This window comes from Centroberyx affinis, unplaced genomic scaffold, assembly GCF_046629955.1.
Source record: "Centroberyx affinis isolate AG114_WGS23_722 - 3 ecotype Tasmania unplaced genomic scaffold, CSIRO-AGI_Caff_v1 ptg002023l_1, whole genome shotgun sequence".
In the NCBI taxonomy this organism is placed as follows: Eukaryota; Metazoa; Chordata; class Actinopteri; order Beryciformes; family Berycidae; genus Centroberyx; species Centroberyx affinis.
The window spans coordinates 182197-196798 of NW_027280362.1; the positions used below are offsets into that span (position 1 = coordinate 182197).

Here is a 14602-nt window from a genome sequence, read left to right on the forward strand (position 1 = left end):
CCACAGAGGTCCGGATTTTTGGTAGAGACTCATTTCCCTGGGGTTAGCTATTTGAAGTGGCGAAATGACTACGGCTCATAGCTTTATTTGACCACATTCCAACACAGAGGGAAGAGGAGAGGCTGTTGAGTTTCAGTTGAGTAATGCAGCAGCCTGTCGCCCCGTAGAAACTTCCCTCTGTCACTGTAAAGCATTGACCAAGACCCAGTCAAAGCCATAAAACGCACAACAGGTACACTAGGATAGATACAGTGATAGGTCTTTTGGGGGACAATCCTGGACAGAGGTCAGTAATCAAAAAGCGAACGCAATGGAATAAAGGATGTGGGTCGTGCTATTAGGTGAACAAAGTGCACACAGTTTTATGTTCCAGCAAGATGGTCTCCATTAAATCGCTTTTCTTTTTTCCTTTTTATGAGTAGGAAGCAGTCTCTTTGCTCTGCCGCTGCTGCTGCCAAGGTGAGGCAGCCGTTGGCAAAGGTTCGTCTGAAGCTGGACCGAATCCACTTGGCAGGATGGGGCGTATTGTCCAAAAACAGCATCAAGCATGACTACTATCACAGGAAGCATCAGCAGGAGCCCTATCTAGACTGTCAGAGGCCTGTGTCATTTCTCCTCCGTGCCGTAAACAGTAAATCTGTCCTGAGTCAGAGAGCTGGCACAGGGTGTGTGTGTGTGTGTGTGTGTGTGTGTGTGTATGGGAGGATGTGGGAATGGGGGTAAATTGTTGACATGTGGGCCAGACATGAGACCTTTCTCATAATCAAAGCTTTAAGTTAAAGCTGCAATATCCAAGTTTATTTTCACATAGAAAAACCAAGAAATCAGCATATACATGACCAGTCGTTGTGTTCCCGCCTTAATCCCTGTTTACCTGACAGTGGGCGTGGCGTATGGGCGTGGCCAGTGGGGAGCTGGTTGTGGCTATCAAGGTGAGGCTACCAGCCAAATGTTGGTCTATTTTGGCTGCAGATGGTAAGTCTCAACACTTCTAGGCACTTCGGCTAACCTGCCTTTGATTAGTCCATTCTCTTAGTGGCTACATTCGATTTACATGCTAACCCCTACCTGGAGGACAGTGCAGCAGATGTAAACAGAGGCAAATTCAACAGATCGTTGGGACAGAAAAATTTCCATAGGGCTGGGCGATATTGACAAAATCAAATATCACAACATTTCTGACCCAATACCTCGATATCGATAATATGACAATATTTTGGGGATGACTATCGGTGCTTTCAGAAGATATTTACACAACATTTTGAGAAACGAACATTAAGATGATGGCGAAGCAGGAGGAGGCACCCACTGTCAGAATTCACCTGTGGTTCTGGCCGCCTGGTTTGCATTTGCTTCACGCTCCTCCACATGGGGTTTCCCACCCCGAGTAGGACGGAAATCAAATATCGCGGGAATACAGTGTACCGGGTGAGCAGTTGGCCAAGGGGTGGAGTGGCTAACCGTACTGAAGGGTGCCTGGTGTCACATCGACGGCGCCCACTTTCCCTGCTGAAGTGCCCTTAGGCAAGGCGGCGACGGAAGACAAATTCAAATCGCCGCATGCAAATCGGCTATCGCTGACACAGAGTAAGGCGGAGAAAGACGGGGATGCTTTCGAAAGGCACTGATGTTGATTCAGTGCCTATCGGTGCGACCGGCAGTACCACTTCGGGGGCCATAACGAGAGCGCGGACGGGCGTTTCCGAGCGATGTACACTCGCGCACTCGAGTGTCACAATCAAGCAAAAGAGAAAAGTATATGATGTTTCCTGAGGATGGAGCGCCCACACGCCCACGCAGGAGAAGTGCCTCTCATCTCCTGCATTGTGCCCGGGCTTCGACGTCCCGCTGTCTTCGCTATCTCCCTTCCTCATCCCCTTAAGCTCTCTCTGTCTGTTCACTTCATGACTAATGCTTCACTCTCATTACCCGGAGTCCTGCTGTCTGCTCTTCCTCGTCGTCATCCTCTTCCGCGCTCTCATCTCGCTCTCTTTCTGCCCACTCTCTGTTATTGCTTTTTCGCTGTTTTGTATTTCTATCCTGTGCTCTTTATGTCTCTCTCTCTCGCGCGCGCGCGCTCTCTCTGTAAGACTCTCTCAGCTTGTCTGCGGTATGCATGCATACACACACACACACACACACACACACACACACACACATCCTTGTACTTCTATCCTTATGAGGGCCTTCCATTGACGATATTCATTCCCAAACCCATAACCCTTACCTTAACCCTTATCCTTACTTTAACCTAATCCTAATTTTAACCCTAAACCCAAATCCTAATCCTAAACTAACCTCTTGAGGACTGGCCAAAATGTCCTCACTTTGGAGGTCTAAAATTTTAAAGTACAAGAACACACACACACACACACACACACACACCCCACACAAAAATGACTAACCCACCTTTTGAAAATAGAATGTGACACAAATGGTGAGTGGCATGAAAGCAGAACTCATTACAGAATATGGTGAGAATGAACCAGGACTCTACAATATACTAACAATTTTGCAGATAGAACCATTTGTACTTCTGAAAGATTGAGATGGATTTACAGTTTTTTTGGAGTGAAACACTTTGACATGAACATTCATGTAACTAGTACATCTGTTTTAGGGTTAATACAGGTTTTTGAAGACCAATACTAATACAAGTATTTTTGTATTGAAGCTGCCGATCGATATCTTCAACTTTGACAAGCATTACATGTTTCCCCCAGAATTTTATTCTTGTCAAAGCCTCTGAAACAGCATTTAGACCAACATGTGACACTAAAACTCTCCACTCAAACCCAGACTAATCAAACTGTTTTAGGGCGAGCAGCTCTTTATGGCAGGGTGACTCACCACACCTATTCTAAGCTAGGGAAACATAATCATACAATCAGATGAATCAATAAAATGTGCAAATAAAATGAAAGTTTTTATGTCGCTGCGGTCAAGGAAGAATTTCCATCATATCAGAGGTGGATGACACTGACGGGCCGATATCCGAATTTTAATAAAAAGCCAATATCAGCGCCATATATCACTAGACTGATATAGCGGTCTAACCTGAAGCTTTTTCTCATCTCATCTCTGACTCAGGAGTCTATCTACATTAGGGCTGATATTGGCCTTTATTAAAAACTGGGTATTGGCCAGTAAATGTCGTCTACCGATATGACGTCCGATATGACGTTGGTTCCTCCCTTTGTTACTCTCAACAATCTGCAAAATCTTCAATGAAATCTGCTTCAGCCTGCCTTAACGAGCTGCTACTTGCTGCAGAATTTCATTAGTCTGGGTTTCAGTGGAGACTTTTAGTGTCCCATGGTCCAAATGCTGTTTCCGAGGCTTTTCCACCCTGACAAGAATAAACAATTCTGGGGGAAACACTGATTATTTGCATTATTTTTTTGTCATTTCTTGGCAGGAAAATGGTCAAAAAAATATTGCCTATCAGCAGCTGCATCCCAAAATATCATTATCGGCCTTCCAAAAAAACCTTATTGGTCCAACCCGAATACGTACACATCTGCATCAGAGCGCAACTAATCCCGTTTCTCGTCTGAGCGCTGTTCATCAAATATTAGTCTCTTAACAGCAATTATCAGCCCGTCACTCTCCTTTAACAAGACCCTGAGTGGTTTTAGAGAGACAAAGGCATGGCTGTTTGGTGCTTCGGCGCCCGAGGCTGTGTTTACTGCAGACAATATCTAGATCTCACAATAAATATAATGGGTTCCTGGGTGATTTGGAAGGAAGGCTGCCAGAAAAACACAATCCTTTTTCGTGTGAGATTGTTTGTCTATCAATTACAATGTCGATTAAATAATTGTGTTTGGGCTCCATCTTCCCGTTGGCAGGAACACCGCGGTTTTCAGGAGACACCTACAAGGAGGTTCACAGCCAAAATCCATTTCAACGCATTCACGCTCAATAAACACAATCAGTCAGAGATATCTAGCTCCATCTTGTCTGGTATACTGTTGTCATGATAGCAAAATCCCGACTTTGGTGCCACTATAAGCCCAGGTAACATTGTTTCAACTGAAATGATTAAAGGATACTGCAGTGAAAAATGAAAACTGAGGCAAAGAAACCTATGGTAACAAGAAATAACTTATTGCCCTATTTTATACAGTTGTATTCTGCTCTTGAGGATGCTCCCCAAATGAATCCAAGCAGCATGCGAGAACTCAGAACAGAATACAGAACAGAACCCAGCAGACACGTATCACTGAGATATGGAATATGCATAATGCACAAGGCAAGAGATGTCATCACAAGTATGATTAATAAGAAACCGGAACAGGGGGAGGCTGGGGCTCATTGACTTGTTTGAATGTGATGGGCGATTATGAGAATCAGCTGATACTGATCTGTCTGAACACAATGCTCCGTTACTGTGAGTAAGGCAATAGTATTTTTAAGCCATTTACAACTCCCCATAATAAACCCCTTTACATGACTGAAGTACTTATTTAGTTTTCTTCTAAAAGAAGAAAACGTGTTTCCTGTCCCGCCACTATCAAATTTAACCAAAACAATTGCAACCATGATTCTGCCGTACCACATCATGGTGTTCGTCACAGCCACAGGCCTTTCTCTATTTGCAATTACAAAATTCAATGCTTCAGGCGCTACATTTGGAAAACCCATTTGGGAATTTTTTTGGGGAATGGTGGAAAACTGTGGTCCTCCAGTTCAGTGAGCTGGAGCGGAGAGAGAACTTTACAATGTCCCGAAGAGCTATGTGATCTGCTGCATCCAGTGGAACCCCAGGATGTCACTAGCTGCGTTTACATGGAGCCTTTTAATCAGAATAGCAGCCCAATCAGAATAAAAATGCCTCATATAAACGCCTCAATCAGAATAAACTGGTCGATCCGAATGTAATTTCATTCCGTTTGAGAGGGCTGGTATAACCCTTTCACAATCCGGTCGATGGATAAAATTTAGTCATGTAAACGCTCATTCCAATCACTGTCTTTATCTCGCCTCTTTCTGCACACACTGTGGAATACTGATTTATAGCCAGCCAGTTCGGTATGTACAAAAACACAGAAGTTCATGTAGCTCTTTTGCAAGAGCCTGGTGCTGGAGATTTAATCGATTGTGTAATTTCTCAGAAAATGCAAACCACATACCTCAAATTAGAGGCTACAGATGGAATGCATATACCTGTCCTGATGCCTTCAGATGGCTGTTGGGATTTCCCGAAAGGGAAGGTCCTCATACAGAATGCCAGCGCCTGCGCTAAGACGTGATCTGAGCAGGTCTGAGGCACAAGTGTTGCCTAATTCATGGCCAACCACAAAATTGCACGCAAGTTGCACAAAAAGCATGTTAAGTTGTACAAGTTGCCAAAACATACCTTCATAATATGCAAATGTGGTGTTAAGAGATCTGTGCTGATAACCCATACCCAAACTCAGCTAAATTAAATAACAGCTTAACTCAAGTACATAAATCAATGCAATCAAGTACATTCAGCTAATTATGTCTGAGTACACACAAGCACACACGTGTCTCCATTCTATTAAATTATGGGCATGTGTTATTCTTTTGCATACATCTTTAAATTGTGCAATTGTGGGAACAGATGCAAAGCAACACAGTCATAGAAACAGATCATATGAATATCATGAGTCTGCTGTCGCATGGTTTTCTGGTAAAATATGAGGCAAATTTAATTTGTGTGAAAATTTTCAAAGGATTTATATTGGATTTATGTTCTTGAGTGTGAATGTTATGCAATGTTGTGATAGAAAGTATGGTGAAAAACAACAAAAAAGGAAAAACTCTAGTAAACTATCTTCTAAAGCAATACTTCTTAAACTATATAGTGTTTAAGTACCGTGACTCAATTCTTCTTACAGACTCCATTCTTAACTACAATGCTTATGTTTTCTGAAATCAAACCGCCATGTGGTTATGATTTCAGAAAATGATTTGTTGTTTTTGCCCGCTTACACCAAACCTCCTAGACACGAGGTCCAACACAACACCAGGGCTACACAGGATCGCTTGAAACCGGCAAGCCTGATCCGGATCACGCCGAGAAACCCCCTCTGCTGTCAGAGAGTCAAAGAACTGAGGAAAAGAAGGACAAAAAAACCAGGGAGGAACGCTGCACGTCTGAAAGAGGGAAAGGAACCGGAGCGAGGCGGCGAGGAGGCCAGACAGGCGGTCGGGGTCTTACCCTCCAGAACAGTGAGCTTGGCGCTGGTGTTGATCTCCCCCACGCTGTTGGTGGCTGTGCACTCGTAGATGGCTTCGTCGCGGTGGGTCCTCAGCGGCTGGATGCGCAGCACCGAGCCCGAGCCGTCGTCAAACTCGATCACCTAGCGAGGCGGACAGCAGAGACAAAGCATTTCAACGAACGCTAATAATAAGTGACATTTTCATATAAATAAATGCCAGTTTTGCTGTTCTCTGTCACTTACCGATCCAAGTGTGCGAGCTTTATAGCTAGTGGATCATAAGTGCGCTTGTGAGTGAGCGAAACCGCGTAGACGTAGGACAATATGGCAGCTTTACTTTCCTTTTGCTTTTGCTTGTTCTCTCTTTTCTCCATGCTCTCTTTCTCTTTATCGCCGTTTCACTTGCCTCACTCTTTTCTTTCTGTCTTTCTTTGTTTCTCTGCTTCCCTAACCTCATGTTTTCCACCCAACTCTCTCAAGCGCATTTTAAGCGAGGCAGTATGCATGACTGGAGTGAGTATGCTTGGGTATTGAAACAAAGTGTCCATTGATTCTACAAGGAAGGAGTCAGGCTCTGCAGCCTTCTTGTCATTTATTAATTTCCCTGCAATAATTTTGTTAAGGGGATTCAAATTTTGGCTCAACTCTGGGAAGAAGGAAGCGATGCGTTTTATGTTTCCAGTTTGTTTGGAATAAACAGAAGAAGAGGAACTTGGTAGTTAGCATGAGCAGGGATGAACAGACAAAGAAAAGAGCGCCACCTACAGAAACTCAAACTGCATCAAGAGAAAATCCAAGCTCCACCCACACTGTTTGATTGACAAGTGATCTGTGCAGAAACAGCAATGATGATCAAAATGAGGAACTCGTGGAATACCACTTTAAAGCTGCAGCTATAACACATGAAATGCACTGTGAGGCATCATAACACATTATAAGCATATTATCAGTGTATATGCACTAATCTTACACTGTAATCACATCTGGCATGTATTACACTGCATTATAAATATGGTATAAATGTGTATTGAGACACTACATCAAACCCATTTGCCCCAGAAAGGATTCAAACCCAAGAGTTTTTGTGCAATGTTTCTATTAAATTATGAATCATGTCCCAATTGTGATTAGAATGCACTTATGTGTTTATGATACCTGGTAATACAAGAAAGTATAACCACAAATACTTCCATTCAAGCCATACCAGTTACTAGACAGTTTGTAAAAAAAGAAATAAAGATATGGGGTCCAATTTACTCGATAATAGCGTAGCTTGGGTATTGAAACTCTGGAGTCTCTTTGATCAGTGCAGTCATAAACACTTCTTTCTGACACGAGTGCAAGGGCAGAGCAGACACTCAGCTGGCAGAAAACTCCCGGTTTGATCACTCAGCACGAGGACTAATACCGGCTTTAGATGAACGCCACTTTATATTTCGAGGAATGGTGAAAGTACGAGGAGTGGGTTCTCGCAAGACTCTGCGCAAGTCCGTCGAGACGATTTCGACCGTCTCGAGTGCAGTCCTGACCGGTAGAGCGGCTAAAAGAGGATGTATACAGTGATGAGCTTGAGCGAGTCACAGGTATGTGAGGGGCTTTAGGAATCTCGGGGTGGGAGGGGGGGTAAAGACTCAGAGGTCAGGGCATCGGGCGCTGCACTTCCGCCCCTGCTGCAGCGTGTGTGACCCAAACAGCCGGCTGGCAGGAAGCGCATTCTTGTTCTAATGAAGGAGGCGGAGAGCTGGACTTTCCTCCTGCCTTGGTGGGAGGCGTTCCCACCCCACACACAGGGTAGCCATCAGTTTGAGTAACGCCGAGCAGACAGGTGGAAGACAATTCCTATTACTCACAATGACATGAGCCAATTAAACAGCCATTGTAAGGAAAAAAAAAATGTATTTCACGGTAACAGACTTTCAACTTGTGCACACATAATGGCAAGTCTGCATATATATCAGAGCTGCAGTGAAGACCACCTTAGTTGTTGCTGTCCCGCCAAAAATATTGCGATATACAATATTATCGGTGTTCGCCGATACTCGATACGGCGGAAAATATCGTGAGAAGATTCAGGGGTTTCTGAGATCTATCTGCAGGAACTCTGTACTACATCCTTCAACATGAGGATTTTGACTAATCAATGCACTTAAGGAGCATTGCATACTATGCACAGATGTAATCCCCTAAATTGTTTGCAGTGCTGGAGAGAAAATAATGAAGGTGGTCTACCTGGAGAAAAACATATCTTTACATTTTTTTTTAGATAGGCAGGAAAAAGTTTGAGTCAGCATCCAAAAGTTTCTGAGACCGAGATGTCCAAGATGTCAGAGAAACGGTCTGTTTGCAAGTTGCATAAAAAGTGTGCGAACAAGTTGCTAAAACTTACTTTCATAATATTACGTTACCTCTAGATAGAAAAAAGTCATACTCTCCAGATATGAAACCTTCACGTTATAAAGTAATATATAGAGCCAGTGAAACCACACTTGATTCATGATTCTCTTTCCATTATACTTCTTCAAAAGCTGGACTCGACTTTATAAATCTTAATTCAGCTGAATAACAGCCTAATTCAAGTGAAGGCGGAGAGCTGGACTTTCTTCCTGCCTTGGTAGGAGGTATCCCCACCCCACACACAGGGTAGCCATCAGTTTGAGTAACGCCGAGCAGACAGGTGGAAGATAATGCCTATTACTCACAACGACGTGAGCCGAGAGTCTCCGTCTACGCGGGACTCATGTCGAGCCGCTTCACTTGAAGTCGTTTGGGCCGGCTGGCAGCTAATGAGCCTTCCCGCTGCTCCGGAGTCATGCAGGACGGCTCGCGGGGTATTTACCGAGTGGCTGTGGTGGCGTTAGTGCAGCTGCATGGGGAAAAAGTTCTGGTGCTGATCTACAAACCCACGCGCACGAGCGTTTTTGTTTCAAACCCCTTAATTTTTTCCCTGAAATGTCCTTAATTTCTCATTACATAAACATTAATTATCCATTAAACAGCTTTAAAAAAGTAAGGTTAGTATGGCTTTTTAAGGGATTTATTCATGGGTTGATTCGTGGGGACACTAGTAATTAAGGATCATTAATGGAAAGTTCCCAAAAGTCTCCCTGAATTTGACATTAAATTAGAAAGTAAGGAGTCAAACGTTAAGGGGTGTTTAAGGTGGTTTTGATGGCTTCTCCTCCATTGATAACTCCCTTAACTCATTTTAAGGGGATTTTGCATGAATTAAGGGGTGAATGTGAGGTTATTTTAAGGGATTACTGGTTCGTAGAGAATGGAGGATGAGATTATTTAAATGGTCATTCCCATCGATTTACTAAACAAACACACACGCATATGGTATTTAATGTCAAATAAGAGAGAGGGTGTCCCATTTGAGAAATTGCTCTTTCAAGTGTCAGAGGGTGGGATTAAGAGAAATTCTAGATTGCCAGTAATAAAAAAAATGAACTGCAACCTCAGACCAAGAGGAGTGATGCTGTCCCCACTGTACTTGTGTCAGCCCTTCATCTCCTGGTGTTTTCTCAGCTACAGGTATTCTAATTGGAAAATAGCGACTGACTTGATTTGCATAAGTGGTGTTAATAAACCTGGAGAAAGTGGCACTCGTTACGTTTTTGCACACGGCGGTAATTAGCAGCCCACAGATCAGCCTCACCGCCACTGCAGAGAAACACACACACACACACACAGTATTCTAATAAGCTGTGAAAGTGTGAGGTGTGTGTGTGAAGGTGCTGGAGACCGTAACGCATCAGGGAAGGGGGATTTGAGGCCGGGTCTCCGCTGGGGCGTGTCAGCCGTACCTCGAAGCGCTGAGAGCTGACTTTCTTCCCCTTCTTCATCCAGGTGATGCGCGGCTTGGGCTCGCCCACCGCCTGGCATACGAACGACGCCACTCCCCCTGAAATCCCCGTCTGGTCGTCGGGGGACTTGACGAAGCCGGGCATGCCTGGGGGAGAGAGAGGCGGAAGGAGAGAAAGGAGGACAAAGGAAGGAGGAGAGGGGAGAGGGGAAAGAGAGGATAGCCGGTATCAGATGAAGAGCGGTGACAAGAGAAACGGCTCCGGGCGGGTTACAGGGATGTTACATCTCTACATCTGCTGTAAGTCTTGCAATAACAATATGCTCTTTCAAAACGTGTCTCATGCCTATAGCCACACCTAGTCAGAAGCACTGCCAGTGAAAATAGCTGAGCGCCGTCCTTCCTCTGCCTCTAAACAGCACCTGTCAGTCATATTAATAGTGATAACGCTGACAGCTCGAAACGGGCAGATATAAATCTTGTATATTCTCCTTTCTATGCATGAATAGTCATATATTGTGAATCCGACCCTGAGGCCCAGATTCACTAAAGGTTTACGCTGTGAAGAGACTCTGAAAGCCATGGTCTGCAATGAGTGGAAAGCATATCGCTAGTGCAGCATCATAGTGCTGGTCAAAAAATAAAGCCTCGGCATATGTAAATTATACTAAAATGTAAAGACTTTGCCCAAAGAGTTTGTCCATTCAGAAAAGCTGCTGTCACTGCTGCATCGTCGCCAGCAAGTCAGGCAGCAAGGCAGAGGGTTTTCCATCCTACAGTCTCAGCTCAGATCAGAGAACGCCTCAATTATAAAGGGGCTTTAGGGTGCAGGGGTGCCAACCTTGGTGGATTAGTCTTATACAGCAACACGGTGAAGAAGGGGCTGTTTGGCTGTGCAGCGCTCTTTCCCAGGGCTTGTTTGCTCCACAACATCTTTACACTGAGGTGTAAAAATGAACAAATTGCCCTCGCCCTTGCAATCTGTTTTGCAGGTGACTTCATCTTGCATTCAGACTTATAAAACTTATTTCAAGATCTTTTAAGTCAAATTGTGTTACTATATTCATTTCGGGAAATTCGAATAATATGACTTCCATTAAGAAATAATCATGGTGTCACATTTAATTTCTTGAAACAGCAAAATGATCTGCCAGCGCAATGAGAACATTTGACTTCAAGTATTGTGGAATAAGCTTGTCAAGTCTGTTACACTTGCTGCGATCGTCTGGGAGGACACGCCGGTCCTGTTATCGCTCCATAGCAACCCACACAAAGCCATGCCATCCTTCAGAGAGACAGCTACAAATGTGAAGTGGTTAGACGTGTAATTAAATATTCTGCATGTCAGAGCACCCCTGGGCGAACAAAAACATATAAAAACGCCGCGCTCCGCCTTCAGACACGCCACCTCTGTTCCTAGCAACAGAAACATAATGCAGACGTTTGGCCTTGGCGGTACAAGCGGCTTCTCCAGAGGAGGGTCAGCGTGTCGGTAATTGGGGAGTGTTTGTGCAGAGGCAGGCCGCGACGGGTGGATGAGACCTGAAGTGTTGGCGCTTGAAGGCATCAAGCTATAGTCATCCAGCAGTTCCCCCCTGCTTCGCTGCTGCCCTCATATTGCCCTCCGTCAGCATTTCTGCTAAAATAAGAGCTTGTTTCACTGCTGTAACTTTGAAGAGAAGCTTAGGTGACAGCAGAACTTTAAGAGCAGGCTTCTAGGAGCAGGCTGCTGCCTGCCTGCCTCTTTCTCCTTGTGTGGTTTGTGGTTCGTGGCTCTTCTCCATACAATATGTATTTTGTGGCAGGCCACCCACACACACCAATAAACCGATACATTTGACACAGCCAATTAACAAACATACACACACATGCCTGTCGGGTTAGCAAAGGCATGCGTACACTAATCAGCCCAGCGGGCTGCGAGACTAGATCAGAGCTTTATTTGTCCTCAAGGAGGAAATCCATTTCCACAGCCAGTCAAACAAAGATGTGTCCATACAAAACCATCGTTCCTCACATGACTTGACATACACCAACACACCATGACAGAGGGAATGTAGATATGACATTAACAATAGCTTTGCACTGCAGAAGCATCTACTGAAAGCTCATAACTTATTTCTCTTATAACTTCATGCTTCCTCCATATGAATGAAGATGTGTCATCGGCGTACCGTAGCATTCATGCTGATCGGCCGCACATCTGAAAACAGCACTTTAGAAAAATTCAAATTTCGAAATTCAAATTTCAGGCAGTGATCGACATGGCGCAGTCCGTCGCATGAAGCATGAACCAGGCTTTAAGTGTCCTATGATCATCATCCTAAACAACACTCGTAGACAGGGCCTCTAATAGGCTCTTCTGTGTGACGTTAGAATTTCATTTAGTCTATGAATAATGTGAAAGAATCACATCCTCTGCCTTTCCCTTAGTCTGACTCAGTAGCACTGCAGCAATCCTCCCTGTTTCACATGAATCTAAATGAGACATCTGTTGTCTTTCTTGATTCAACCCTCCTATGAATGAACTTTATGGAGCCATGCTTAGCAGAGTATGTAAACCAGTAAACATGATGCCTTCACTAGAGGGTGACTGCACTGCTCTTCCTGCATGAGCCAAGGCTGACAGCCAACAAGCAGGAACTTTACTCTCGCTAGGCTTGGGCCAATATTCAGTATTATCGAATATCCCATATTTCATGAATATAACAGTGAAAAGACAGTATTGTGATTTTTGGATATCGCCCAAGCTTAACTCTCCCAGGACTGTACTGTAAGACTGCTATTCTCTAGCTGCCCACCTCTTGATTATGTGTGTGTGAGCGTGTGTGTGTAGCTGTCACAACAACATCTTCAAAATGGCTAGATAGGAAGAGGAGAGGTTCGAGTCAGGGGTTAAATCATATTTTCCCACCCAGGACCCGTGAAGCGCATTATACAGGGAGGGCGAGACATTTTCACAGTAACTTTTGGCAGCTGATAAGTGCGCTTTATAAAGTTCAATGTGATTCAAAAACCCATTTGTGTTCTCCGAGCCAAGGGCTGCTCCCTGGGCACATTTACATGGAAATCCAGTCATGCAGGTTTTTTTTAGAGCGGGCTGCTGTAGGGTCCAGAGGATGGTCAGCGTACAGCAAGGAACATATTGGCCTTTGCAACGCTATGGAAGGATAACCTAGTGTGGGAAGTCAAGCTGCCATGGAGGTTTTCATCTGAGGTTCCACGGAGGGAGAGGAGGGAAGAAGTTCATACCATTATTTAGCTATTTATTTCCCGTGGCTGCTGTTGGCTGACCCCAGGGTTTGACACTCTAAATGTAAAACACACCGTGCCCTCGCCTCACTTCACTGACAGCTGTGAATTCTCTCTCAGTTACATTCATATGTGACCCTGCGGTTGCGGACTGTTTTTTTTTTTTTTTTTTTTTTTTTTTTTTGGGCGATGGCAGAAATATGTCTGTTTGACCTCTCGTATATATATCCGTCAAGGACAGGCACTTGGAGATAAGAAGAAAATAAGAGGAAAAAAGAACAAAAAGAACTTTTCAAGGGAGGAAATGTAGCCCATGTGGAGAATCATTAATGCATCATAACGCTTCTGTACGCAATGTGTTCGTTTCCACTAGACTTGCTTCCAAGGAAAGGTCTCCATAGGAATAAATACTTTATTGTCTGAGTATTTTTTTTTTTATCCGCTCACCTTGAGTATTTTTAGATGTTTAGACATTCGGGGACAGTGGAGGACCTTGCGGTTCTTCTCACAAAAAGATCAAAAGGTCGATCGATATATCTCGTGAGATTCCCATGCAGAAAAGTTGCATTTTGAAAGTTTCGGTTATCTCTTCCAAATGTGGTAGACGGTTTGCTGCAAAAAGATCTATTTCTGATACCAAAAACGGGGTCAGTCCCATTGACTCTTAACCCACTCATCATTCTTGCTCCATTAACAGCTACATAGTACTACAAATAAAGACCAAATACAGTGTGACCGCCAAAGCCCCTCCATCCAACTTGTAGTGACACAGATGGGGAGGTGCAGAGATTATCTGGATGGTAGAAAGATTAGGGAGATCTCTGACACATTACCAGTCACACACACAACTAATGGATCGGCACATGCTGTCTGCTTGACTGACTGCTGAGGGCTTATTCCAGAAGATACACAACTATTGACCCTTGAACCTCACAGACTGCACACTAAAGCCCCTTCCATACTGCACTTAGCTGTGGGCTGCCTGCATTTTAGAACCGTTTTAAAGGAAAAGTCTACCATGGAAAGCTTTAGCACTGTTAAAACAGCTATTGGCAGTTTTCCCTTCCCTGCCCTAGGCCCATTTTGTTGTTCGATGATGAATTTTTCTTATTCCTGTGGATAACTGGCCAAATGTAGACAACGTGACGTCATGACAAGATATTTCCAGTGCAGCTACAAGAGAGGTTTGAAAGTTTTTCTGCTATCTAAAACTGGTCAACGGTAAATGTAACGTTTTGGTGCCAGTCCCTCAAAATCAAAGAGAGAGGGCTTCTTTCTAGAGCCTAGAGACATATGATGTGTTTTGATTTAGGGGGCGCGGCCGTGATCACAGACACACTGAGATGTTCACAAA

The 14602-nt window shown here is 44.2% G+C and overlaps 1 protein-coding gene across 2 annotated transcripts in view; it reads right to left on the bottom strand.

Annotated features, from left to right (window-relative positions):
* ptprfa (protein tyrosine phosphatase receptor type Fa) overlaps nt 1-14602 on the bottom strand; it is a 205681-nt gene that overhangs the window by 153409 nt on the left and 37670 nt on the right. For both annotated transcript variants that reach the window (XM_071531031.1, XM_071531030.1), the window contains exons 3-4: nt 9998-10143; nt 6191-6332 (exon numbers count right to left, since the gene is read on the bottom strand). In XM_071531031.1, coding sequence (XP_071387132.1) covers nt 6191-6332; nt 9998-10143 — 288 coding nt within the window. The remainder of the gene's footprint in view (nt 1-6190; nt 6333-9997; nt 10144-14602) is intronic.